This window comes from Lissotriton vulgaris, chromosome 3_1 (assembly GCF_964263255.1).
Source record: "Lissotriton vulgaris chromosome 3_1, aLisVul1.2, whole genome shotgun sequence".
Lineage (NCBI taxonomy): Eukaryota > Metazoa > Chordata > Amphibia > Caudata > Salamandridae > Lissotriton > Lissotriton vulgaris.
The window spans coordinates 545362722-545390558 of NC_141689.1; the positions used below are offsets into that span (position 1 = coordinate 545362722).

The following is a 27837-nucleotide window of genomic DNA, read 5'->3' on the forward strand; positions in this document are numbered from 1 at the left end:
CCCAGGTGGGAATCCGGGACAGCTGCGGTGCCTCCCTGAAGGCGACTGAGGCCCGCAGGACAGAGCCACCCCGTCGGAGTGAGAGGTTGGAGCGACGGCAACAGAGGGGGAAAGGCTTGGCCGTCAGCGCGATTGGAGGGGGGGTGAGGCAGACGGCAGTGGAGCTTGGAAGGGGCAGGGTCGGGGGTTGGGATCCGCGGTCCCCGGGCCCCAGCACTCAGAGAGCGCGGAACTTGCTTGACGCTCCCACACAGCTGTGCTGGCCCTGGAGCATGGACCCCTGAAGTCGAAGGGGGATGTAGGGGGCCCCGTGACGACAAGCAACAGTAGCAGTGATTGGTGTGGAGAGTCAGACGCCACCATAGGATCCAGGAGTAGTGCTCTAGGTGGCGGTGAGTCGAGGGGCCTACGCATTTCTGCAATACAACGCGCGTGGGGAATATAGCTGCTACACCCCAGCAGTTTGAGCCCCTAACCTGGTATCCCGGCTAGAAGAAGTGGCCTGTGAGAGCACGATCGAGAGGGGGAGATCCAGCCGGTATCGCGGGTCCTCGGGGAGTGGGGGTGGCGGGCGTGGAGTCCGGTGGCTGCTGATTGCGGGCCCCTGAAGGAGGTGTCTGGGGGAGCCATCTTGTGCTAGACCCAATTTTGGGACACCCTTGAAGTGGCGCGTTCTTGAACTGGTACGCGTCTGCAGGGGGAGATCCTTCGAGAGCAGGGTCGCGTTTCGGGGTGGTCTACTGTGGCCCTCTTGGATATCAGGGAGCGAGTTATGTCCTCCACCAGGGTGCGCAAAGATAAGACTCTCAAAGACTTGTTTGTGAAGGCACAGGCTGGGCAGGAAACCTCCAGTATGGCAACAAGCGCCCCTGGCCAGACAGCGGAGAAGGAGGACGGCACAGAGCCTATCACAAAGGCATTTCTTGAGGACATTCACACACTAAAACGGGAGTTCACCTCGGAGATCAAGGAGGTCTGTAGAGACTTAGGTGGCATTGGCGAGAGGGTCGCCGACCTGGAGGGCAAGAATGACGGGAGGGATGCGGAGATAGAGGTGCTTCAACAAGAGGTCATCAGGATACATGACCAACAAGTTGACCTCCAAACCCATCTTGAGGACTTAGAAAATCGCTCCTGGAGCCATAACATATGGATCCGGCGGGTGAAAGTGGATGATGACTCGAAGGACTTTTTCACCTAAACGAGGGAACTTTTTAATCACATCCTGGGCAGATCCTTAGAGACTGAACTATGTATAGACCGCGCGCACAGAGTGGGTCCACGCGTGCAACGTCTGCCCCGTCACCGGACATCCTGGCTTGTGTGCAGGACTATCGCACCAAGGAGACCATCCTCCAAAAGGCCCGACAGATGCACCCGGTAAAATTTCGGGACCAGATACACGGTTCTGTTTCAAGACTTATCGTCCCCCACACTGCAAAAACGTAGGGCCTTCAGACTTTTTTCTTCAGGCCCTACCAAAACTATGGGGGTGGCGATCCTGGTGGCTCAGCGGTTCCGGGGGGGGTGGGAGGGGACGGGCGGGATATTGCAGAAGGAGGCTGAAATTAAGGGGAGGCTACTGACTTATAGATTTGCCATAAGCGGCCTGACCTTCACTGTGGGCTCTATCTATGCCCCTAACGAGGGCCAAGAAAGGTTCTTACATTCCGCTCTTTTGGCAGCCACAGCCGCGTCAGACCGCCATGTTCTCCTCGAGGAAATCTGAACTTAGTTTTCAATAACATCAAGGATAGGTCTTGCCAGCCCTCTCACCAGGCGGGCGCTCTCTCTGCTGAGGGACTCACTCGCATACACGACTTGGGGTTGTGTGACCTGTGGCGCAGCTTTTACTCTCAGGAACGAGAGTACTCCTATTACTCTAATGCACACAACACACATGCAAGGTTGGATCATTTCTTAGCATCTACATCAGTGCACGCACTCACCACGGAGGTGGATATAGGAGTTGCTTCTCTGTCGGACCACGCACCAGTAACTGCCACTCTCACTCTTCCACAGTTGTCCTGACCTTCCAGGGTTTGGCGTCTCCAGACATGCTTCTCCACCGGGAGGATGTTGTTAAACACATACAGCGCGCTATTTCTGACTACATCTCACACAATGCCAATTCTGCCACCACACTTGCAACACAGTGGGCAGCACTGAAGGCAGTGACACGGGGGGAGTTCATCGCCCTTTCGGCCATGGACAATGTAGAGCGGAGGTGCAAAAGGTAAGAGCTTACGCAACAAACCAGGGAGCTGGAGCGGATACATCAAAGGACAGGTGCCCCTCGAATTTGGAGGCAGCTCAAGGCTGCACGTCAGCAGCTAGCAGCGCTTGACCAAGATAGGGCAGAATTTGCAGCATTACGGTTAAAACATTCCTACTATACAGGGGGAGACAGGTGCGGACGCCTTCTCGCCAACAGGTTGCGAGAAGTCCAACAGCGGCAGGGTGTCCGAGAAATCTGTAGGGGGGATGGGAACTGTGTATCAGAGGATGCGGCAATAGCGGAGGCATTTCGAGAGATTTAAGCCACTCTTTACACTGGGGCCCTACTAGATAGCGCGGATGGGGCAGCTTACCTGGACTCGGTCTCTTTACCAGCTCTGGGCCGGATGGCTTTTTTGATATATTTTACTAAAAGTTTTGTGTCCTGCTTGCTCCTTTGCTCACTAAATTGTTTAACTCTTTCGCGGCCACTGGGGCGATCCCGAGTGATCTCTTGGAAGCCTCCATTGCAGTCATTCCCAAACCTGGGAAGGATAAGTCTAGCTGTGGAGCATATCGCCCGATATCACTCCTTAATGTAGATCTTAAGTTGTATACTGGAATATTGGCTGCTCGTCTTGCCCTCCTTATGCAAGGTCTCATTGACCCGGATCAGGAGGGATTTTTTCTGGAACGTCAGACATCGGACAACACGAAGCGGGTTCTCCACCTCATCGAGAAGGCGACGCGTACCCCAGGGGAGTATATGCTGCTCGCGGTTGACCCTGAAAAGGCATTTGACCGTGTTCACTGGCCATATCTGGGGCAAGTATTGGAGCGAGCGGGGATAGGGGAACAGTTCTGTATGCATATCCTTAACTGCTATACGTTCCCCACAGCAGTGGTCCGTGTAAACGGGCACACGTCCTCACGATTCCCTATTGAAAGAGGCACGAGACAGGGGCGCCCTCTGTCGCCCCTGCTCTTTGCCCTATACATGGAACCCCTGGCACAGCGCCTGAGGCAGAACCCAGCTGTCATAGGGATTAAATTCGGGGGGCTACGTCCACACGATCAGCTTATATGCTGATGATGTGCTGATATCGCTTGCCCAGCCGAGGACTGCACTTCCGGCATGCTTAGCAGATCTAGACTCTTTTGCGCAGGCGGCAGGATTTAAGGTGAACGCGGATAAATCAATGGCTCTCGACCTCTCTTTGTCAGGGCCCACCCGGGAATATTTGCAAAACCTGCTCCCTATTCAATGGGCGACAGACACGATCGCATATCTGGGGATTCTGCTGGCCCCTTCCCTCCCTGCAGTAGTCAGGGTCACGTTTGGCCCCAATTAGCTTAGGTAGTGGACATGGAACAAGTGGGAGAGGGGGCGGGGAGTTTGGGTGGGGGGCGCAGGGGTTAGGGGCGGGGGTTCTTGTTTCTGAGTTTCATTTTACATGTGACACATGTGGAAGACATACACTTTTTTGGATCTAGACCTTTACATTGCTTTGTTCTGAAGATGCATTAATTACAGTACCGGTAATAGGGGATTAACTGTACATTGTCATGTTCATGTGTTGCAGCTATAAAATAATAAAGACATTTAAACCATAAAAGTCATGCGAATAACCAAAATGTAATTACTTACCTGTTTCAAGGAAATGTCCCAGTGCGGAATCTAGGTATCCAGCACTGAGTTAGAAAAGTAACATAAAAAGTAACTTACCTCCTAATTCACTGAAAAAGCCTATTAATTTCAATGTACTGTATTTGCTAAGTGTTGCATACTTCTGCTCCCCTGTAAATCAAACAAAGTACTATTTCTATTGCATTTTCAAACTGTTCTATATCCAGTAACGTATTACTGAAAAGTATTTAATGCTTACCTGAGCCAGGCTTGCTTGGTTCTAAAAATAAACAACAGTATATTATTATACAAAAACAATTGGCCTAGAGTTCAGTTCTTGAGTGTGTGAATTAATTTGCTGACTGAGTGGGCACATCAAATGTTTAACACTACCTCTGATGCTGCCTTAATGCTTGAACAAGCTATCACTATTAGAGAGTAATGTTCTATCTAACTTTAACCTCTGCCTACCTCTGAGGACTCTATACACACTATACCTCATTTTGGTGTAGTATATATAGAGCCAGTTTCTTACATTAGGGAACTGACGCAATTCATTGAAGAGAACGACGTCCTCGACCCGTCCCAGTCCGGATTCCGAAGCAACCATAGCACAGAGACCGCCCTACTAGCCGCCACAGACGATATCCGCTCCCTCCTGGACCAAGGCCACAGCCCTTATTCTTCTCGACCTGTCCGCAGCCTTCAACACCGTCTCTCACCGCACACTAATCGCCAGACTACACAACGCCGGCATACAAGAAACAGCCTTGGACTGGATCCGATCGTTCCTCACAGGAAGAAGCCAAAGGATCAGACTACCACCCTTCCTCTCCGCCCCCTCGGATATCAACTGCGGATTCCCACAGGGGTCATCTCTGAACCCAGCCCTCTTCAACATCTACATGACCAGGGGCGTGGCCTGATGCCGATGTAGATGGTCGAGGATCCCGGAGCTCCCCAGTGGCCTCCGTCTGTTCACACAGATCCTGGGAATTTACGGGGGCCCCTAACCCCCCATCCTGACTGGGCATACCCGGTAGTCCGTGGGCGCTCCCTCGATGACATGGGGACTCAGCGACGGAGAGGGGCTTCATTCTTTCCCCCAGGGCATTTCTTGCTGTGGCGGCCAAAGATGGCAGCCGCGACCTGCTGGTGAGACCTTTCCAGCCTGCTGCACTCTGAAGGTTGTGCATCGAACTGGGGAGTGCTAGGGGGCCTTGGCGCAGGCCCTTCTGTGGTGGCTGGCGGCAGCTTGGACGGCCCGGCGGAGAGAGCGGGCGAGTGAAGTGCCGCGATCGGGCACTGTTGCCTGGACCTAAGATGGCGGCCCGGAGCCGACATGGCGGAGCGGGCTACCTGACAATGTGCCAGGCGGGGGCGCTGCTGAGGGGCCGGCAGGGCGGACCTGCTGCTGAGGGGCCGGCAGGGCGGACCTGCTGCTTATCTCCTATAGTGGACCAGTGTGCTGGTGAGCCCCTTCTGGAGTGGTTTGTGCTGCCGGTTGGTTCCTGCGGCAGTGCGTTGGCCTCACAGGTGGTGAGTGGCAGCCCAGACCGGTGCCCCCTTTGAAATTGCACCCTGCTGCGGGCGGCGGAGCTCGACTGTGGGCCCTCCGGTGCTGCTCGTCATTGGGTCAGTGCCCTGCTGCCCCCTCGGATTGCCTCCCTTGCCTGGCCCCTGGATGTGATGGGCTGCATGGTGATGGGTGCGGGGCCCGCGTGTAAGGGCTTTCGGCTCTGGCAGTGACGGTGGACGTTGGAGGAGAAGCCGGAGGCCCTGCCCTCACTGCTGTGTGCTCTTCGCCTTGTAAAAGATAAAAAAATAAGTTGGCCTTTGCTGAATGACAATATTAAATTGAACCGTAGTTTATATTAATTTCTGTCTGTAACCTGCTTGCAAATAAACAGATCCCACTAGTCATAATGAAATGTTGCTCCATGGTGCACAGCTGGTGCACATAGGGTTAAATTAAGTTGTCTAAAATTCAGCTGAAACCAGGAAAGAAAGGCAAGTGAACTTGTGCGTGCCCATTCTGCTGAAGCTCCAAGTTGTTTAATGATTCACTAGCTTTTACCTATGTACCAGAGGCAGTTCAGTCAGTTCAGCGAGCCTTTTCCAGGAATCGCTCGCTGACCTAGAACGTGACAAGTTTGGCTTGCCCGTGCCTTGTCGTCGTAAAGAGGCAAAGTGTTTGCCCAGCACAGATAACAAGTGCGTCATTGTGTGGGAAAGCAGAAAACACGGGCCACTGCTGATAGTAGATCAACATTGCATATGTACATTTCAAGATAACCGGCCAAGGCAAGGCTGACACGGGCCTCTGCCGATAGTAGATCAACATTGCATATGTACATTTCAAGATAACCGGCCAAGGCAAGGCCGAAAGGCAGGAGATGGTAGTTTAAAGATTAACCTGTAGCTGCATGGTCAGATGCGTCGCAAATAATGTAAAATGTGAACGTAGACATATTTCTGAAATGCACCTTGATACTGTAATGTACACGTGGACCTAATTCTAGCATGGTCACACCATGATGTAATAGTTAATTAATAACAAGCCAAGAGTCTGTGAAGGTATATAAAGACTGATTTCTTTCTGTAACAGCAGATCACTTTGCACTCCTGCAAATTGTCTCAAGCTGCAGCTTTATTGGCAATAAAGCCACTTTCATTGAAACCTTGTATGTGCCCTTCTTCTTGTCCCTATTAATAAATTTTCTTGCTTCAACAGATGGCGCCGTGACTCTACAGGAACTGATGGTCTCTGCAGGGGATAATGAACTGCTGTCTTTGGATTCTTCAGGAGCCTTCCTGTCTCGGTGTATTCTGCGCAGCTACTGAGAGGACTTGTTTCCTGACACGCCCAGATGACAAGGCTCCCGTTGATAAGCCTTTGACAAAAGACACCACCAGCTTCCTTTGAGCCATCAGGTGATTTTGCCACAGCTAAGAAGGGTGCATACAACGGCATACAACTGGTCTGATGATCAGGTAGGCAGTGCTTAATTGCACTGAACTCAATTTTATCAATTGAATAGTGTTTTTCTAAAATACATCAGAAAGTACAAACTGAGATCCATTAGGGGTCTCTAGGGGAGGTCTGAGGGCGCCTTTAAGATAGGTGCCTGAGGAGGACTGTCCAACCTGTGAAAGATCTTAAGGATCCCAAGGACAGGAGAAAGGACCGTGGGTGGTCGCTTTTCGGAGAGGGACCATGGGTGGTCGCCTTTAGACAGAGCATGCTTCTGAAAGACGTCTAAAAAAATAAAAGTACATATGCATATTGTTGAAATAGGTCATACAACTGTATCTTGCAAAAGTATTGAAAAATAGTATAAAAAAGTGTGTAAAGTAGTGTACAATAGTGTTTTTTAAGTGCACTTTAAAATAAAAGGAAATAAAAAGCGATAGAAGAGGACAAATAATAAAATTAGTAACTAAATAAAATTCAAAATGCTTAGCAAACTATTTTTGAGCACGGCTAAAGGCCGCAGGGCAGCCTTAGATGTCACTCAACCAACACCTCCTCGTGGCACACCAGCATGGTACGTGTCACGGAAAAAAGGGTACCATGCAGCTATTCACCTAGATCAATGGACTCATTATACCAGGAAAAATCCTGATCTACAGTTTCCAGAATATGGGACATTTGACAGAGATAAAATGCTTTATTTAGAAGATTGTTTAAGGGAACGTGAAAAGAAAGGGAAGAAAGTACGTTTATTACAATGGGATGCATTTCATGCATGGCGGTCATACGCCGCTAACAGATGGCCAGGGGAACCTAGGACAACGAAAGGGAAAGCTTTGGCACATGATAGGGAGAAGGCAAGAGAAAGATGTGTAACAAGTTGTAGGGAAAAAGAAATGGAAATGGATAAATGCCTTACAGTTCACAAGCCTATACCAGATGTGTACCCCACATTACCTAATGCTCCCTTAGAACAGGAAGATACAGAAGATCCTGTAATAGAGGCATTATTAACAACTCCACCACCATACAGCCCCCAAACAATGCAAACTACATCAGCACCACAGACACACACACCACAATATACATCACCAACTAGTAAGACAGTACCTATATCACTACAAGAAACGCCTCTCTCTACCTCTGGTAGACAAGGGTTAAGGCCAAAAATAACAGAAAAAGAACAGAAAATGATACACGAGTGGGTGATGGACATTATGAAAAATGGTACTTCTACATGGCGTACTGCAAAAAGTCGCTTCCCCCCAGATTTCACGCCTGCGCTTCAACGCAGTGCTTTGGATAAATTGGACAAGAAAAGTTACAGCTGGTTTAAAGACTGGGAAAAACATTGGCCTGAGGAAGACAGCTACCCCCAACCTGACAGATTGTCCCGTGCTCATAGCAACACAATATCAGCAGCAATAGATGATGTAGGGGCATCAAGTACAGAGATATTAGAGGCTGTCCAGATATTAGCTGAATGGATAGATACTCTTCTGATACTAGAACAAAAATGTAGAAAAGTTAAAAAAAGTAAAGATGAGGAAGCTAGTACTCACTCTCCTACTCACAACTTCCCATTAAGAGAAGTACCAGGAAGTCAGGAAGGGAAGCCCACTCTTAAAGTTCACACACCATGGTCAAATGTTGAATTACATAGATTTGCACTTCAGTTTCCAGACATTAGACAAGACAGAGAAGAATGGTACAGACAGACAGAAATAATACTAAGAGTTGGCACTCTCACGCTGGAGGACATTGAACAAATGTTTTCTATAATATTGCCACCAGACATTTGGGGGAAAATAAGGAGAGAGGATGATGAAGTCTTAAAAATACAATGGGAAAATATTACTAAAGCAAAAAGGAAAGGAGGAGATGATAGATCAGATGATATTAGAGACTTACCAGCAAAAATAATGGCTAAAGTAAATACACTGGTCCCCAGAAAACAAATAGACTGGTCGAAATTAAATGCATGCATTCAAGACACTGAAGAAACAGTATCTGGGTTTTTCGCTAGAATACAGAAAGTCTTCACAGCTTCAAGTGGTTTAGATACTGAAAAGGAAGCAACACAAAGTGCACTTGTCTCCTGTTTTGTAAATAATTTAAAACCATCAATTAAAAAAGGGATTCTAGAGTACAACCCTACTTGGTCATGCAAACCGCTAACAGAAGTTTTACAATTGGCACAGTATTACGAAATGCTAGGCAAAAAGGAGTTGGAAAGTAAAAATAACAAATTAAAAGAGTTAAAAACTAAAGTTTTGATTCAGCAGGCAAATCAGTATAGCGGCAGAGGGCAAAGAAGCAGGGGTAGAGGAAGAGGCCGTGGGGGCCCACAAAGGTCATTTTCTACTCCCCCTACACAGCATACCACCACAAATGAACAAGCACACACACAAGGATTCTTTAATTGTGGGGGTCAGGATCACTGGAGAGCTCAATGCCCACACCCCGTCCAACAGTCACAAAGAGGGGGTGGGATGGGAAGATCAAGAGGCCGTGGAAGGAGCATGGGAAGAGCTGGATATCAACAGCAAGGACGTGACTCACAACATGGCCCTACAGAGTATCCCCCCAACACAAATTTCTTTGATAATGAACAAATACCAAAAATGCAGGTGCATCACCCTTATGATGGAATATATCAGGAAGGGCCCCAAGGGGAATGGGACTATTATGCACATTAGGGGGGCCCGAGAGAGTTAATACAGAGGATGGTAATCCCTGTAGATCCCACTGGACCATATGTGAGGGGTAAGATTGAAGGTACACCTGTGGAATTACTAATAGATACAGGGGCCACCAATTCCTCCTTGACCAAGAAAAAGTTTCCAGATGTTCCTCTCTCGGTAAAAATAAATAAGTCAGTGGGATTCACCAACATACTTGTAACAAGCCCAATTTCAGCACCCTTGAAATACAGTATAGGCCCAATTCAGGACACGCATTCATTCCTTATATCAGACAAATGTGCATTTAATTTGTTGGGATTGGACTTGCTAAAAAAGATGAATGCCACAATTAAGTGTACTGCAGACGGAGTTTTCTTGGAAGTAGATGGACCAATGACAGAGGAAATGGGCAACTGTTTCCTATCAATAGGAATACAAAATATTGCCGCACATATAATGGATCAGATAGATTCAAGGATATGGGCACAACACAAAAATGATACAGGGAAAATGAACATCACACCTGTCACTATTACAGTCAAACAGAATGTAAAATTACCAAGAATACCACAGTACAAAATTGCTCCAGAAGGTCTAAAGGGATTGCAGGAAATAATAGCTGACTTACTAAAAGAAGGGATTGTTAAAGAAATATCAGGCAGTCCTTGTAACAGCCCTATTCTTCCGGTCTTAAAGAAGAGCGATGGAAATACTAATGAAAAAAGTTACAGATTCATAGTTGATCTAAGAGAAATCAATAAAATAGTGGTGCCACAGTTCCTGATTGCCCCAAATGTAGTATCAATATTGTCAACACTGTCACCAGAAATGGCATACTTTTCTGTGGTGGATTTGAAGAATGCTTTCTTCTCAATTCCAGTAGATGAAGGTAGCATGTACCTCTTTTCATTCTCTATAGGCGGGAGAACGTTCTGCTTCTGTAGGATCCCTCAAGGGTTCACAGAAAGCCCGAGCATTTACAACCAGGCCTTAAAGAGAGAACTAGACACATTCAATTTATCATCTAACTCTGTGCTAATACAATATATTGATGACCTGCTACTTGGTAGCATCTCTGAGGCACAATGTACAACTGACACCATTCATTTGTTAAATTTCTTAGCAGAACGTGGTCACAAAGTTTCACCAGAAAAGATTCAATTTGTTCAACAGGAAGTATCCTACCAAGGACACATCCTGTCGAAAGGGCAGAGAAGATTGGATGATAAGCGCATTAAATTGATTCTACAGACACCAGTGCCACGCACCCAAAAACAGGTGCGAGCCTTTTTAGGCATGGCCAGTTATTGTCGACATTGGATTGCTAACTTCTCCTTGATTTCAAAACCCTTATTGGCCCTGACCCACAAGGACACGCCCGAACCCCTTCAGTGGTTGCCAGAACATGAACAAAGCTTCCTTGCCATTCGGCAAGCTCTCTGCTCTGCTCCTGCTTTAGGCCTACCAGACTATTCTAAGTCTTTCCAACTCTATGTTCATGAGTCTGACGGGAGTGCTCTTGGGGTTCTATGCCAGCAGTTTGGTGACCACAAAAGACCATGCGCATATTTCTCTGCCACCTTGGATACTGTAGCCAAGGCTTTACCTTCCTGTATACGTTCTGTTGCAGCAACCACCTTAGCACTACAACGTGCAGAAAGCATAATAATGGGACATGAACTTGATGTATATGTTCCACATGCCGTAGAGCTGATACTAAATAAGACACGTACGCAGCACCTCACAAATGCCAGGCTCACGCAGTATGAGATCTGTTTATTTGCAGCACATGTGACACTTCACAAATGCAATGTGCTTAACCCTGCCACTCTGTTACCTATTCCCACTGATGATCTAGTGGACTCAGACCATGATTGTATTTTGTTAACTGAAGAGCAAACAAAAGGGAGAATAGACATGACGGACGTAGCCTATGCAGATGCAGAGGGAGAGTTGTGGGTGGATGGTTCCTGCCTTAGAACAGAGGATGGAAATACATCAGCAGCCTATGCAGTTGTAACAAATAAAACTGTAGTCGAGTCCTGTAAGATACCCGAGTTGTCTGCACAAGCAGCAGAACTTGTGGCACTCACCCGAGCTTGTGAATTATCTGAAGGAAGGTGTGTTAACATATATACAGACAGCCAATATGCCTTTAATGTGGCACATTCCTTTGGAAGACTCTGGAGGGAAAGAGGTTTCATTACCTCACAAGGCACTAAGATACAGCACGGAGTGCTTATCACCAAATTACTTAACTCCCTGGCACTTCCAAAGAAATTGGCCATAGTTAAATGCAGCGCTCACAAAAAAGTTACCGACAAGGTAGGCCAGGGAAATGCATTTGCTGACATAACAGCAAAACAGACAGCAAGAAATAATTCAGCACTAGTACTAACTGTCCAAGAATTACAAGATGAAGTGAAGTCACTAGATCTAACAAGTGAAGGTATAAGACTAATGCAACAAGGAGCAACCGCAGAAGAACAGATGAGTTGGTCAAAGAACGGGTCATTTGTTCAAGGATGTTGGATGAATGGCGCCAAGGATAAATATATGTTACCAGACAGGATGGTCTACTCTATGTGTTTGGCCATGCATGGCCCAGCACATATGTGTAGAGATGCAATTGTAAACTGTATGGACAAATTCTGGGTGAACAAGAACATAAGAAAAATAGCACAGGAGATATGTCAAACATGTATGGTATGTGCACAGTACAATGTGGGTAAGACTGCTCCAGTACCCAAAAGCCACTTTCAGAAACCAACAATGCCATTTGAAGCCCTGCAAATAGACTATGTGGAGATGCCCCCTACAAATAAGTATAGGTATATCCTGGTGGTGGTGTGCATGTATTCAAAGTGGATAGAGGCATATCCGGTGAAACACAATGATGCCATCTCAACAGCCAAGTGCTTGATAAAGGAACTGATCCCACGTTTTGGGGTCCCAAAAACAATATTTTCAGACAATGGCAGTCACTTCTGTAATGAACTAATAAAGGCTACATGCAAAGCCTTGGGAATACAGCAGAAGCTACACTGCGCCTACCATCCAGAGGCCGCTGGTGCAGTGGAAAGAAAAAATGGCGTGCTTAAGTCCAAGATAGCAAAAATATGTGCTGACACAAAATTGACCTGGATGGATGCCTTACCTATTGCCCTAATGAGCATGAGGAGCACACCAGATGCCAAGACCAAACTCAGTGCGCACGAGATTGTCACTGGGTTGCCAATGGTAGCTTGGGGAGTTCCAGACAAAAATGCTCTGCCTATGATGACGAATGAACTGTTGAATGATTACTGCATGTCACTTACACGTACTCTTGCTTCTATCAACCAGCACGTGAAGGGAGCCCTTCCAGAGCCGCTGCAGGTCGAGGGGCACAAGTTCAAGCCCGGTGACTGGGTGCTCATTAAAGCATTCCAGAGGTCCAACTGTCTCCAAGCTCGCTGGAAGGGACCGCAGCAGGTGCTGCTCGCAACAAAGAAAGCGGTGAAGTGCACCAACAACAAATCTTGGATCCACGCCAGCCATATAAAGCTGGCACCTCCTGAGACTGCATCCAGCCAAGACCCAGGTCAGCAGCAGTTGCCAACACCAGAACTGATCAAAGAAGAAAAAAGGTACAATTTGAGATCTACAAAGAAGAAGGAGATGAAATGTCAGTAATTCTGGTACCTGATCTTCTGCAGGAAATAGATGAAGTACTACTATTAGATATTATCCTAACTGATATCTTGACAACGATTTTTGACTTTGAGAATAGCAGTGAAGAAGACAACAAAGACGCACTCAGTTACCTTGAGGAAGTATTTAGTCAGCTAGAATACCAACTAATGCAAGATTTAAATAGTCTAGCATTACAAGAAGCCTTGAATAGAGTACTTGCTGACTGAGAAAAATAAACTAGGGTATATTGCACACTACCACCAGGAATAACAGCCTGTCTGCATAACAGAAAGAGACTACAACAATTCATCAGGGAAGTCCTTAGTAAAAAAAGTGGGCCAGTACAACGTTGAGTAGATGAACTGATCCAGGAGGTATTTGCGAGTCCTCCTGTAACTGCATAGTGCCCGTGCCACTGCAGTAATTAGTAGATGAACTGATCCAGAAGGTATTTGCGGGTCCTTCTGTCACTGCGAGCACCCGTGCTGCTGCAGCAACCAGCAAAGGACTTGAACGGATCCAGAAGGAATTTGCGGGTCCTTCTGTCACTGCGAGCACCCGTGCTGCTGCAGCAACCAGCAAAGGACTTTTTCCAGATCATCAGGACAGCCAGCTTCAGAAAGATACATTTGGGGTGAGGTATAGTGGACACTCCTGTAAATGTAAAAGTGGCTGCACTGACAATTGATATTCATGATCAAAGGGTCGTGCCTTATAGGAATTACATGCATATCTTTGGGAGGAGAGAAGTACCAAAAAATACTCAGAGACCATCTGAAATATTAACGAATAGCTGTTCGCAATATATTTTATACTACAGCCTCACCTTATATGTGTTTATGCTTTTTGTGTGTTTAGCTTATATTATAGTAAAGATTCATAGTGATAATTCACAACACAGTGTCATCAATAGCACTACATCCAATTAAAGAAAGTATAAGAATAGAAAGATATGGATAGGGAAAATACAGTTCTAAAAATGAAGAAAAAATGGTACAAGTCTAAAATGTGCATATCTGGGGTGATATTCTGTCTGTTATTATTAGCAATAATTACTGTATATCTATTAGATGTGTTCTATCCCATGGAAAAGTTGATCCCAACACCAACAACACCTGCTACAATACCTGCATACACTTTGTCACCTGAAGAAATAGCCCACAGAGAAGATATGCACCACAATTCCTTTGTGACTTTGATGCATCATACCAATAAGATATTAACAAGGGGAGATTGCTGGATATGTTTGCAATTCCCAGCTTCTGTAGACCAAAGTTTGCCCCTGGTTCAAGTCCCACTACCGTTTGCAGCATCCTGTTATGCCATTTACATAACAATAGTAAAAATAGAACTGATAGCTGTTTTGCAGAATTTAAAGAAAAGTACTGCTGGTGCAGGGACAACTATGGCCCCACCTGCAGGGACATTATATAACAAATATATGGCAGATATTCTGACACTAGGGAACTGCACGGAAGTGACAGAACCAAATGCAACATTTCCCCTGTCTGACATCTTTACCCCGCTCTTTCCAAATAAGAATACAAGCATTAGGATAGCAGGCCCATCAAAAGAAGCAAATAAGAATATACCATTTTTAAAGTTAAAATTAAGAAAACACAACGCAATAGGGAGTATATGTATTAAGAGTAATGGGACCTATCAGGTGGGAAATAGCACAAATTGTAACATGACATTTGAAATGACGGCCGGAAATATTAGCATTCCACTTTACGTAGGTGACTCAATTTATTTCATTTGTGGAGAGAAGGCTTATACATGGCTTCCAACAAATTGGGGTGGTTGTTGTCACCTAGGTTTTGTATTACCTGCTATAGCAATAAAAGACACAAAAGAAGTTCGAAGGGACATGCAAAGACATGCACCACGGCGAGGCAGGAGAAGTGTGGATGTGGATCAAAGAGATACAGCATCACAGATAGCGGGTGACATATTTAAGGGAGTGATACCATGGATTGGTCCAGCTATCAACTCCAGAGATATACGTAGATTATCCAGGCTACTAGAAGCAACAATAAATGAAACAACAAGTAAACTTGAAAATATTACAGTAGAGCTTCAAGCTGTGAGATTAGTTTTGTTACAAAATAGAATGATTCTCGACATGATGCTAGCAGAAAGGGGAGGAGTCTGTGCAATTATAGGGGCGTCCTGTTGCACCTATGTCCCGGACTCCTCTGTTACTGTCAGGGAAGCAATAAAAAGATTGCATCATATAGGTGTAGAAGCACATCAGGATTCTGGTACATGGGATATAGGAGGTTCACTTTGGAGTTGGTTGAGCGCATGGGGTTGGAAGATAGGAATGGTGTTCATAACAATTTTCCTACTAATAATAGGCTGTTGTCTATTAGTTAATTGCCTACCAATGTGCTGTCAACTATTGGGACAGCTGACAAAATGCCAAGTGAGGAAATTAAAGGAAAAAGAAAGAATGCTGATGCAAACAGTCACTACTGAGTTAATGAACATAGACATTTCTGACGATGATAAGAATGAACAATATAATTATTAAATTGTGATATGCTGCGTGATGAAATTATTTTAAACTGAGGTTCAAAGGGTCGATTTGTAAAAGATAAAAAAATAAGTTGGCCTTTGCTGAATGACAATATTAAATTGAACCGTAGTTTATATTAATTTCTGTCTGTAACCTGCTTGCAAATAAACAGATCCCACTAGTCATAATGAAATGTTGCTCCATGGTGCACAGCTGGTGCACAGAGGGTTAAATTAAGTTGTCTAAAATTCAGCTGAAACCAGGAAAGAAAGGCAAGTGAACTTGTGCGTGCCCATTCTGCTGAAGCTCCAAGTTGTTTAATGATTCACTAGCTTTTACCTATGTACCAGAGGCAGTTCAGTCAGTACAGCGAGCCTTTTCCAGGAATCGCTCGCTGACCTAGAACGTGACAAGTTTGGCTTGCCCTTGCCTTGTCGTCGTAAAGAGGCAAAGTGTTTGCCCAGCACAGATAACAAGTGCGTCATTGTGTGGGAAAGCAGAAAACACGGGCCACTGCTGATAGTAGATCAACATTGCATATGTACATTTCAAGATAACCGGCCAAGGCAAGGCTGACACGGGCCTCTGCCGATAGTAGATCAACATTGCATATGTACATTTCAAGATAACCGGCCAAGGCAAGGCCGAAAGGCAGGAGATGGTAGTTTAAAGATTAACCTGTAGCTGCATGGTCAGATGCGTCGCAAATAATGTAAAATGTGAACGTAGACATATTTCTGAAATGCACCTTGATACTGTAATGTACACGTGGACCTAATTCTAGCATGGTCACACCATGATGTAATAGTTAATTAATAACAAGCCAAGAGTCTGTGAAGGTATATAAAGACTGATTTCTTTCTGTAACAGCAGATCACTTTGCACTCCTGCAAATTGTCTCAAGCTGCAGCTTTATTGGCAATAAAGCCACTTTCATTGAAACCTTGTATGTGCCCTTCTTCTTGTCCCTATTAATAAATTTTCTTGCTTTAACAGCCTATGAGCAGGTGATACTTACCTGGAGTGGAGGCCCTGGAGCTGCCACTTCCTGGAGTTCTGCTCGTAGGCCGCTGAGTCCCTGAGGCCCGCTGCTGCACCGAGGGGGGACTCGTAGAGGCGCGGAGGGCCTATGCAAGTTGTTGGCTGTCCTCTGCGTTATGCTGGTTGCACGGTGCTTCCTCCTAGCTGTGACCAGGGAAGTACGGGGACCAGTTCTTGAACTCATCTGGCCAGGCACCGGTGTAGCTGCCCTACCCACCCGCGCTTACCTGGGGCTTACTCTGCTGCATTTGCTTTGACAGACGGGTTGACAGCATCGCGTCGGAGCTGCTGGAGCGGATGGAATCTAGTGGCTGGGTGTGACTGGTGTGGCCCAGGGTGAGCGCCCGAGATGGGCCAAAAGTCACAGAGACGGGGTTTGCTGTCCTCCAGGACGAAGATGGGGCCACCAGTCTGAAGACGAGGATGTCGCGACACGCACCCCTGGTGGAGAGACTCCGATAGGCCCTACTTTGGCGGATATAATGCAGGCCATTACAGGTTCCTGGGAGGCCCTCGAAACAAAGATAGACACTATTGGAGTGGACCTTGCTTTACTAAAAGATGATCAGAAGAAGTTGAAGGAGCAGGTGAATTCGACTGAGAGGACATTAGAGGAGGTACCAGACAAGGTGACCAACTCACAGCATTCCTTGGAGCAGATGGAGAACAGGGTGCGGATACTGGAGCTGAGAGCAGAGGACAGCGAAGGACGCTCTCGCAGAAATAACCTCTGCATAGTGGGAGTTCCTGAACGTGCGGAGGGGGATGATGCAGTCTGGTACTTGGAAGGCTGGCTCCAGTCGGAGGTTGCTCCGGAGGGGTGTAGTGACAGATATCGGTTCTGATTGGCGTGGTTATGACCATCTGCCTACCACCATCTCAGTATATGATGTAGTTTTGACTCTTACTACACCTATTCATAGAGCTTACCGATAGACTTTGACAACCTTATGCTGTCTTATACACTGTTTTTGCTCTTTTTTGGGCCTAGAGGCCTATGGTCAAGCAAAGCCATGTTCTTTCCTGACCCCATCTTGCTGAGCTTCTCTAGGTGAAGGGTAATGTTTTATGTTTGAGGTGAGCAGTGAACCAGCAGGGACCGGTTCTTATCTGTGGAAAGTGCTCTCTTTGCGCCGGAGAAGCAACAAACGCTTGGCCAGCTGCTGTTGTGTGCCTGGTACGGGCCGGTACAGGAATCCTGTGAGAGCGGCAGAAGCTTCGAGAGAGGGTTAGATTCTGTATTAGTGAAAGCGGGTCCAAGCGAGGGGAGATGAATTATGGCCTGTGAGATGACAGTCTGGCGGCTTTGATGGTCTGACGAAACTTCACGGTGCAGACGTGCAGTCGTGTTTGTGGAGCAGAGAGTCTTGGCCTAACCAGAGAGGGACAGAGAGAGAGAGAGTTTGACCCTTCTTCAAGACACAAATGAACACCATTTTGGTGAGATGTTCCATGTATATCTAATTCTATCTAATTTTGCCTTTCATTTTCAGGTTTTATGTGTATATGCGTGTTGATGTTTAACGATTAATATTTCTTTCTTGCCACCACTATTATCATGTAATAAAGACCCTTGGAATGTGAATTTGGTTTTTATTCTTTGTAAAGAAGGTCGAGCCCCTTTTTTACCAAGTGCTTACAGAGGGATTGGTTATTTCCCCTCTAAAGAGTAGTTGTTGATACGGGAGGAAAATCGGCTCCTGAGCAAGAATGCCAAAAGTATAAGTAGATCAACCCAACATAGTGTATGAGGGGTGTACTGGTTTTTCACCGGAAGGTGTTGCTCGTGCAGATGCGCGTTGTTCGTCGGGAGACGTTGCGGATTTCGCACCAGGGTGCATTGCTCGCATAGATTTGCGTTGTTCGTCGAGAGACGTTGCTGATTTCACACCAGGGTGTGTTGCTCGTGCAGATGCGCGTTGTTCGTCGGGAGACGCTGCTGATTTCGCAGCAGGGTGCGTTGCTCGCGTAGATTTGCGTTGTTCATCGGGAGACGTTGCTGATTTCGCACCAGGGTGCGTTGTTCGCGTAGATTTGCGTTGTTCGTCGGGAGACGTGGCTATACATACCCTCAGAGCTATGATTTCACAGTCAAGGTGGTACCAGCCCAGCTTCTGCTTCTTCTTACTGAGTGCTGGAGGGCTCTGGGTATTCCCCGGCTGGCAGCAGGAATGGGGACTGCGAAACTGAACTCCTAGAGGTCACTCCGCAGACAGCTGACTTGTTTGGCTGACCTGGGCCTGGATGGCAGGATAGGAAGCGCTGGTACTGCAGCCCTGGCTTGACTGTTGGAGGGGCTGTGTCCTGTGAGCAGAGGGGAGTTGACCTCACTTGAATGCCATCGTAGGGGCTCCCAGAGGGCTGTTGCTGGCTGTTTCGCACTTGGCGGGGGGAGTGCTGGGGGGTGGGGCGGAGGGGGGGGGGGCTTTGGGTCGGCACACAACTCACTATCCATGTTGGCAAGGTTAATGGTTCTTTTCGTTTGGATGGGGGGTAGTTTCAGGGAACCTGTCCTGGGGTGTGGGAGTCGGGGTGCTGGAGAAGGGGAGGGTGGGACCAAGCATGTCGCAGTGGGAGGTAGGATGAGCAGCATTTTCTTTACCATGTCATGGCTACCACCGTAGGTATTAAATGTCTATCTTGGAACATTAGGGGGATGCACACTATGGCTCGCCGGCACACGATTCATGCTTATCTAAAATGCCGAGGGGTGCAGATAGCACTGTTGCAGGAAACACACTTAGACAAGCAGAAGGGCTGGAGCTACAACGGATTCAGGTGTTCTGTACCACATACTCGGCATATGCACCAGCACGTTGGTTTGGATTCAGGCAGGGGTACCGTTTCAGAGTAATTGAGAGGTGATTGACCCTGACGGTCGCTACGTTGTGGTGACGGGAAGACTGGATGGCAGGGACATTGTTCTAGGGAGTGTCTATGGCCCAAACACGGATCAGGAACACCTTTCTGGGAAATTGGCTCCTGTGTTGACTGGCTCGGTGCTCCTGGGTGGCGACTTTAATTGCATCACTGATGTCTCCCTAGATCGCTCTAATCCCTCTCTAACGAATTCCCCGATACATCGGCTGGCTATGGTGTGGCGAGACTGGCAGCAACAGTGGGAGTTGACTGATACCTGGAAGGCGCACCACCCGGTTGACAGGGACTATTCTTACTTCTCATCGTCAAACGACCTACATGTTCGGCTGGACTCAATCCTTAGCTCCCCCGATGTCCACGGGGCGATGGCCCATAGTGAGTATTTAACTAGGACATCGTCTGATCATAACCCACTGCTGACAATCTTACATTGGCTGCGGGATCACCACGCCATCCCCACATGGCGACTTCGACCTGACACGTTAGAGGATCCAGTGTTCCGTGCTACTATTGGTTCGACCATTGATGAATATTTTTGACTTAACGCCAACACGGCATCGTCTCTGGTGGTCGAATGGGACCCTTATAAGTCGGTAGTTCGGGAGCGCTGTATAGGCGAGGTAGTGAGAGTGCGCAGAGTGTTGCTGCAAGACGTACAGAAGGCAGAACAGCAGGTGCGCGATGGTGAGAAGGGGCGCCCGGAGCGTCCGGACAGGCATGCAGGGTTACTTGAGGCTCAGGATGATCTCGCAGTTCAAATCGAGAGATTGCACTGCTATGACTACAAGGACTACACAGATATGGTGCATGTGGAACGTGACAAGGCGGGGGCATTGCTAGCTTGGCTGGCCAATCCGACGCGTAGGGGGACCCTGATAATGGAGCTGAGCGGGCAAGGTGATGAGGTATTTCACACCCAAAGGCGTATTAATGATTATTTCTTACAGTATTATACCGGGTTGTACTGGAGCAGGTTGGGACCCGGGATCCCGGGGGATTGAGGAATTTCTGCAAAGGGCTGAGTTACCACAGCTTAAGGTTGACGACGCCGAAGCTTTGGGTTGGGACATTGAAGTGGGCGAGGTACGCAGGGCCATAAAGCACATGGCCAGGAACAAAAGGCCGGGGACCGATGGGCTCCCTGTTGAATTTTACGCAGCCTACACGGATGTTCTAGCTCCCTGTTTGGTGCCCTTTCTACCTCCACACGTGAAGCCCTCATAGTTCCCCTTCCCAAGCCGGGAAAACCTGCTTGGGACCGTTCCTCGTATAGACCCTTAGCAATGCTCAATCTTGACAACAAGATCCTAAGGGGCATCTTGGCCGTTTGATGCCCCATATGGCCAAACTGATCCATGCAGACCAAGCCGGATTCATTCCTTCCCGCAACACTCCGATGAATGTACGCAGACTTCTTGGGGTCCGACTCCTATGACAAGGAGGAGGCCTGCATTTTCGCGGTCGATATCGAAAAGGCCTTTGTTAGTCTGGAGTGGCCCTACCTTTGTAACGTATTGCGAGAATTTGGACTGGGGGAATGATTTGTACAGTGGACAGCGCTGCTCTACAGTGCTTCTACCGCTCGGGTGAAGACAGGGGGCTTGATTTCTGCTGCCTGTACGGTCGCTCGGGGAACGAGGCAGGGGTGCCCGTTGTCCCCTTTATTATTTGCTCTGGTGATTGAGCCCATGGCTGCCCACACCAGGTCAGGACGGTATTTCCTAGGGCTCGTAGTGGAGGGACGAGTGCAACACATAGCATTGTATGCAGACGATCTCCTCATGTTCCTGCCAGACGCTGGAGACGCCCTACGAGGAGCGAGGTACTTGCTGGAGACCTTGGGGAGGGTTGCGGGCCTCAGGGTGAATTAGACCAAGTCCTGTCTGTTCCCTACCAGTCCGGTCGGGATGGCTCACCCGAGGGTAGGGGATGTCCAGTGGGAAGGCCAGTGTTTTCCATACTTGGGGACTCAGATCTAGCATGCTCCCGCCGATCTTTTGGAGGCAAAGTGAGGCGGGCAGTGTGCAGAGCGAAAACTTTTTTCAATTTCTGGGGGACTCTACCACTATTGGTGGCCAGCAGGGTCGCCTTGGTGAAGATGGTCATCTTGCCCAGGTTTCTCGATTATTTTGAGACCCTCCCCGTCTGGATCCCCGGTAGGCTCTTCGCACAGCTGAACACTTTGATTACATGATTTATCTTGGGGAGCTGGGAGACGGAGGGTGGCGTTAACCACCCTGCAGAGGCCCAGGGCAGAGGGGGGCCTTCCGTTGCCGGACCTGGAGGCCTATTACCATGCCGTGCAGCTTCAATGGTTTACGAAGTGGGTGGCGGGTCATATTAGGTGCCCGGAAGACCAGGGTGGGTTGGTTCTGAGTTGGCACCTCCTGTCCTGTGTGCTACTACGAGCCCCGTTGAGAGGCGCCTCACTGCCGCTGGATTTGGGGACGGTACGACACTACTGGGTGCGTCTGGCCCGGAGGACTCATGTTGGAACCCCATATGCGATCGAGATCCCGCTGTGGATGTGTGAGGTGTTGCCTCACTGGGAGTTAGTGGCCTGGGAAGAGGCAGGAGTTACGGCAATAGGTGATCTTTATGAGGGCGGTAATCTTCTCCCTTTTAACGATCTCAGGTAGCGCCATGATCTTCCACTGGGGGGACTTTTTCTTGCATGCTGCCCTGACTGCGGCCTTCAGGAAGCACTGGCGAAAGGGACTGGTGGAGCCAGATATGCCTCTCGCTTGTCAACATGTAGTGATGGTGGCGGGTACTTTTAAAGCTGTGACCTGCCTTTATCGACGGATCACTAGCGACATGCGCCAACCTCTGACAGCGTTGCGACTGAAGTGGGAGGCGGATCTGGGGGAACCCATTGCAGAAAAACCTTGGGAGGTGATTGTAGAGCGGCCGTGGAAATGTTCTCGAAATGCACGTTTCCAGCTCATCCAATTCTATATCTTCCATAGGGCCTACCTCACACCTAGTAAAATTGCTGATTATTTTGGGGGTTCATCCACTTGCCCCGTTGTGACCCAGATGGGGCGAATTTTCTCCACATGATCTGGGACTGCCCACAGGTGGGAGGATTCTGGCGGGAGGTGACGACTGCTCTGCTGACTATGACGGAGAGGGAGCTAACAGTGACACCAGGGCTCTGCTTGTTGCATTGGTTCCCGCACACTGCCAAGACTAAGGTCACCAGCCGGTTCATTGACTTGGGGTTGGTCTTGGCTAAACAAGAAATTAGATCCCACTGGAAGGCGAGGCAGGGGCCTAGTCTAGTGCGCTGGAATAGGGAGATGGTGAAATGGGCAGAAAGCGAAGGGAACTATAGATTGCGTTTGGCTCAGCGTAATGGCAGTGAGAAATCTCAGGAAATAGTAAAGGCATGGGTGGCACTCTTGGAGCTGCTCAAGCATCCGACTGTTGACGACGAGGAGGCCCTTGTGAAGAGGGACATTGCAGGGGGCCCTTGAGAGACCCTTCCCGCCGGTGGGAGTACAGGGCGAGGGGAGGCCACCGGGACCATGATAGGCAGCTTCCCCCTGTGTTCTTGATCAACTTACTGCTGCGCCCCGCGAGGTGGGGAGTATGATAGGTGGTAGGAGAGTAGTATTTGTTCTCTTGCACAACTTAGTGGCTGGCGACATGCTTGGGAGGGTGGTTGGGGTGGGGGGTTCTGTTGGGGAAGTTTGAAAAGGGAGAGGGGTGAGGGGGTCTTCTTATTGCTCCGCACCATTGAAATGGATCAACCATGCTGACGGACTGCGCTGTTTCACGGACGTCTGGTGGGACGATCGGTGTGACTCTCTATTCAGATTGGCGTGATATCCGTTGTTGTATTTCATCTTGGTTTCCTTTGTTGCCCAATCAGTAGGTGGCGGGATTAAATGTATTATTTCATGAAAATCAATAAAAGCCTGTTTTAAAAAAAAAACAACATCTACATGGCCCCCCTCGCAGCCATCATAAGACAACACAGCCTCAATATCGTATCCTAGCTGATGACACACAGCTCATCCTCTCCCTCACCAGAGACCCCTCCACCGCAAAACTCAACTTCCAGAAAGGAATGCAAGACTTGGCTATCTGGATGACCAACAGCTGCCTAAAACTCAACGCAGAGAAGACAGAAGTCCTCGTCCTTGAAACCACCCCTTCAGCATGGGAGAACACCTGGTAGCCTTCCACCCTCGGAAACCCACCGACCCCATCGGACCACGCCAAAAACGTCGCATCGTACTCGACTCTACTCTCGCCATGAACAGACAGGTCAAATCCGTCACCTCCTGCTGCTTTAACATCCTCCGCACTCTTCGCAAGACCTTCAAAGGGATCCCCCCCCGAATCAAGGAAGACAGTCACCCACGCACTCATCACCAGCAGACTGGACTAAGGAAACGCTCTCTACACTGGCATAAACAAGTGCCTACTCCGCAAACTCCAAACAATACAGAACACCGTGGCCAGACTCGTCCTAGACATCCCCTGGCATGAACACATCAGCCAACACCTGCAGAGACTCCACTGGCTCCCCGTGGAGAAGAGGGTCACCTTCAAAATTCTCACCCACGCCTACAAATGCCTACACAACATCGGACCCAAATACCTCAACAACAGAATAAATTTCCACACACCCAAAAGAAACCTCCGGTCCTCTCCCTGAACCCCTTCAGGAAGACTCACAAGACCTGGCTCTTCGGCTGAACAGATCTGCCAATACCCCCCCCCCCCCTCGCCCCCCACCCCCTTGAGACCCTCACAGGTGAGTAGTGCACTTCCAATTCCCTGATTGATTGATTGATTGTTGGTATGGCAGTGGTACTGTTGCACTTTAAGTATTTCTCCTAATACTGGTCTTTTATCACGATATAATGGACAAGGATAGGCGGTGCTATTATGTTTAACCCAGTGATAGCAATTGAGCCCAACAGAAGCCGGCAGGCTGCTAGCGGAAAAGGAAATAACGGAGTCCGGGTTGGCTATCCTGTCAACTGATTGGGACTAATCGCTTCTAATAAGAACATTACACCAGGATAGGTGATGTTTTACATATTATTATGTACTGTTGCACTTTAGTTCGGCATGACCCCTAACAGAGACAACTCAATACTCGATGATGACTGGTCTTATCATGTGACATTGAACAAGGATAGATAATGTTATCTGCTTCACTCAGTACCGATTTAATTTGGCGCCCCATTAGCAAATTTGTGTTGTTTTAAATGCAACATTATTACATGTTTAGTTAACTGAAACAATAAAGAAATTGATTGATTGACAGAAACAAATAACAGATACAATGTACAAATAAACAATTAGCACCAGCAGACTTCAACAATACTCACATTTTTAATGCACGGCCTGCTGCTCAGAAGATCACCCAACTGTTTCACAGTATCCTTTGCATTTTCAGCTTCAGTCCCTATCTCTCCACAACTCTTTTGTGATATTGGCACATCCTTCCTTCCCACCGGCCTTACTATGTTGGGCTTTGGGCGCTGTAGTCTCCCTCTCCGTATTAGTGCTTGGTTCACAATCTCAGTTTTGTTTTTTGCTTGCAAGTCGGGGTCTAAATTAGGACTAAAAATAAAAAGTAAGCATGCTACTTAACTGTATGGATTTCCTTTTCCACAATCTACCTCCTACAATACCACATTTTAGTGGGTCATCGACTCCTATTATCCCCTCCACACTTCCAATTCTTAAGTACCACAAACCCACTGTAGGTTTCTCCCACCATTCGTGTTATCAAACGTTTCATCTCCACAAGAAGAATTCTCAAATTTAAATTCCCTCATGGCTGCTCTTGAATACATACTGAACGTCCTCTAGTAAAACCTTAAACCACTGCAATTCAGTCTAACTTGCTGGGCTTATCAACTCACCATGCTCGACACAGTCCTGTGAATCACTGGCACAGCAGTCACCTGATTTACATTCGCCTTTTAAAAGGTTCCTTCTCAGATTCTTTAGAGTTTAAGCCCACAGCCCAATGAGTGGGTGTCCTCTAGAGCCCTCTTCTGCTCTGCCTTTAAACCACCTCCCAAGGTGAATTCAACTCATTCTTTGGCTTCTCATACAACTCTTTAATGATGACCCAAAGATAATCTTCTACTTTCCATCCATCCACCCCAATCTTTGACCAAGAATAAGGAATATATAACATCTGAACAGCTCTTTACACTCACACAGAATTACTGATGAAAACGCATACACTTCTCAGTTCCACCTTCCCCTGCTCCACAACTCTGTCTACCCCCATCTCCATCAGTTGGAACACAGAGTCTCCCCTCTACCAAACAGATAGGCATTCAATTAAACTTGAGCATGCAGTCAATGTCCATTAATACAATTCACAGCCAATGCTATCAAGTTTGAACTACTTAACATTAACAAGATCTTGCCTTACTTTCACAAATAGCTGAGCATACTAGTTGTGACGAAGTTTAAATATTGATACAGACATTTCATCCTCCATCAAAATCCCTTCCTCCCTCAAAATCCATTCTCCTGCCCCTTCAAAAGGTATCCACTTTGTTAGTTTTCAACTTTACTACATAAACCTAACTCACCCGATCACCCTAGATTTACTGGCTGTCAATCACAGGATATTCTTCAAATGTCTTATCCTAGACAGTAAGCACTTCGTTATCTTACTTCCCAGGTATTTACTTTGTGTTTGTCCAAAGCATCTCTCCACTCCATATAAATTCACAAAGTTCGAACTTTTATCACATGTTCACTGAACCCCATCCAGCTAAATTTGATACAACCTCTCTCTTCCAACTGGTAAGTCAACGTTCAAGGCATAACACTCCAGGTTTGAGAATCAACACTGATAACAGGTCCATACCAATATAACCTCCTTTTTGGAAAAGCACCTGGATTAATTGTACAGTGTTCGTTTGCAAATGTAAAGAAACCTTCAAGAAGTTAAGGTATTAAATGCAGAGAGCACGCCATCTGACGTCACCATTGCACCTATACCATGGGACTGGATTACAAATCTATTAACTGTTAGTCATACATGCAGCAAGAAGAACGCCTGTGTGGGATAATAATAATTGAACAACTTAATGACCCCTGAAGTAGTTTCAAGAGAACGAAAATGTTGGCTTTTTTGACAAATGTTTACTTTGGCGGCAAGTAAACGTTTTTTATATGAGGAATGAATCCAAGTATTGGATGTAAACTGCATCATGGACCATCTCAGTTTCTATTCACAGAGGATGAACGTGAAGATTGAATGACACAAAGTAATATCATATACTTTGGGACATAACATACTGAATATTGACGCCATATACAGAGTGCTGAGGTACATTGCTTGGCTGAGGGTCAAAGACTGACTCTCTGCTAGAGGGTTTGTGGTGGCTGTTTCCTCAGACTTATGCACCTGTTTTTGTGATGTAACTTATATTTGAATGACCTGTGGGGATAGTGGTATGTGCAGTTTTCCTTCTTTCTTGCCCTAGTCTTCTCTTGTAAATCATTTGAAGTATTTAATGTGGTAAAGTAATTGGAATATTTAGATGTACACTCCTGCCACTATATGGCCTCACCCATCAATTACACCAACATTCTCTGTAACCATTCTTCCATTAATGATGTATCATACCTTAACAAAAATGATTCATTAGCAAATAAACACAAACACATTAGAACTGTCTCAGCTTATTGGACAAAACAACTGCATTTTGTACATAAAATAAATAAAAGCAGAAAACAAAAAAAAAGTCATGTGCATGTTCTCCTTCATGGGAATAGTCCTGCCCATTCAGAGCACTTTTAAAAATGTATATACTTATACACCTCCTTTAACTGGAGAGAATAAACATTAAATCTACATGTAAGCTAAAGTGCTAAAAAAACGGTTGAAGCAAAAAGAAGCAAACGTAGTTTCCAACCATCATTAACGTAAAAACCATGACCAGCAACAACTTTCACACTTTTTTGTAAAGAAGGTAATTTGATCTTCTAGGCAGCAGTCCAGGGAGGTTCATAACTGGCTTTTCAAGGGAGACATCAGTGCCAGTAACCCATGATGCCATGCATGTGACCGGTTTCTTTTCTAGCTCCTGATGACAGAAGCCCTGAGCACAGCCTCTCGCTTTAAGTTTTTAGAAACCTACTTTTTCAACTTCAGTCTATAGTTTTAATATCTGGGAGCGGTTTTCCTCAATTTTTTGAACTAGAATAGTATTTTGGTGTT

General features: G+C 47.1%; 1 protein-coding gene across 1 annotated transcript in view; it reads right to left on the reverse strand.

Annotated features, from left to right (window-relative positions):
- Window positions 1–27837, reverse strand: part of BDP1 (BDP1 general transcription factor IIIB subunit) — a 1412545-nt gene that overhangs the window by 744181 nt on the left and 640527 nt on the right. Inside the window, exon 22 of the mRNA XM_086960808.1 lies at window positions 24971–25205. Within this exon, the coding sequence (XP_086816934.1) occupies window positions 24971–25205 (235 nt within the window). The remainder of the gene's footprint in view (window positions 1–24970; window positions 25206–27837) is intronic.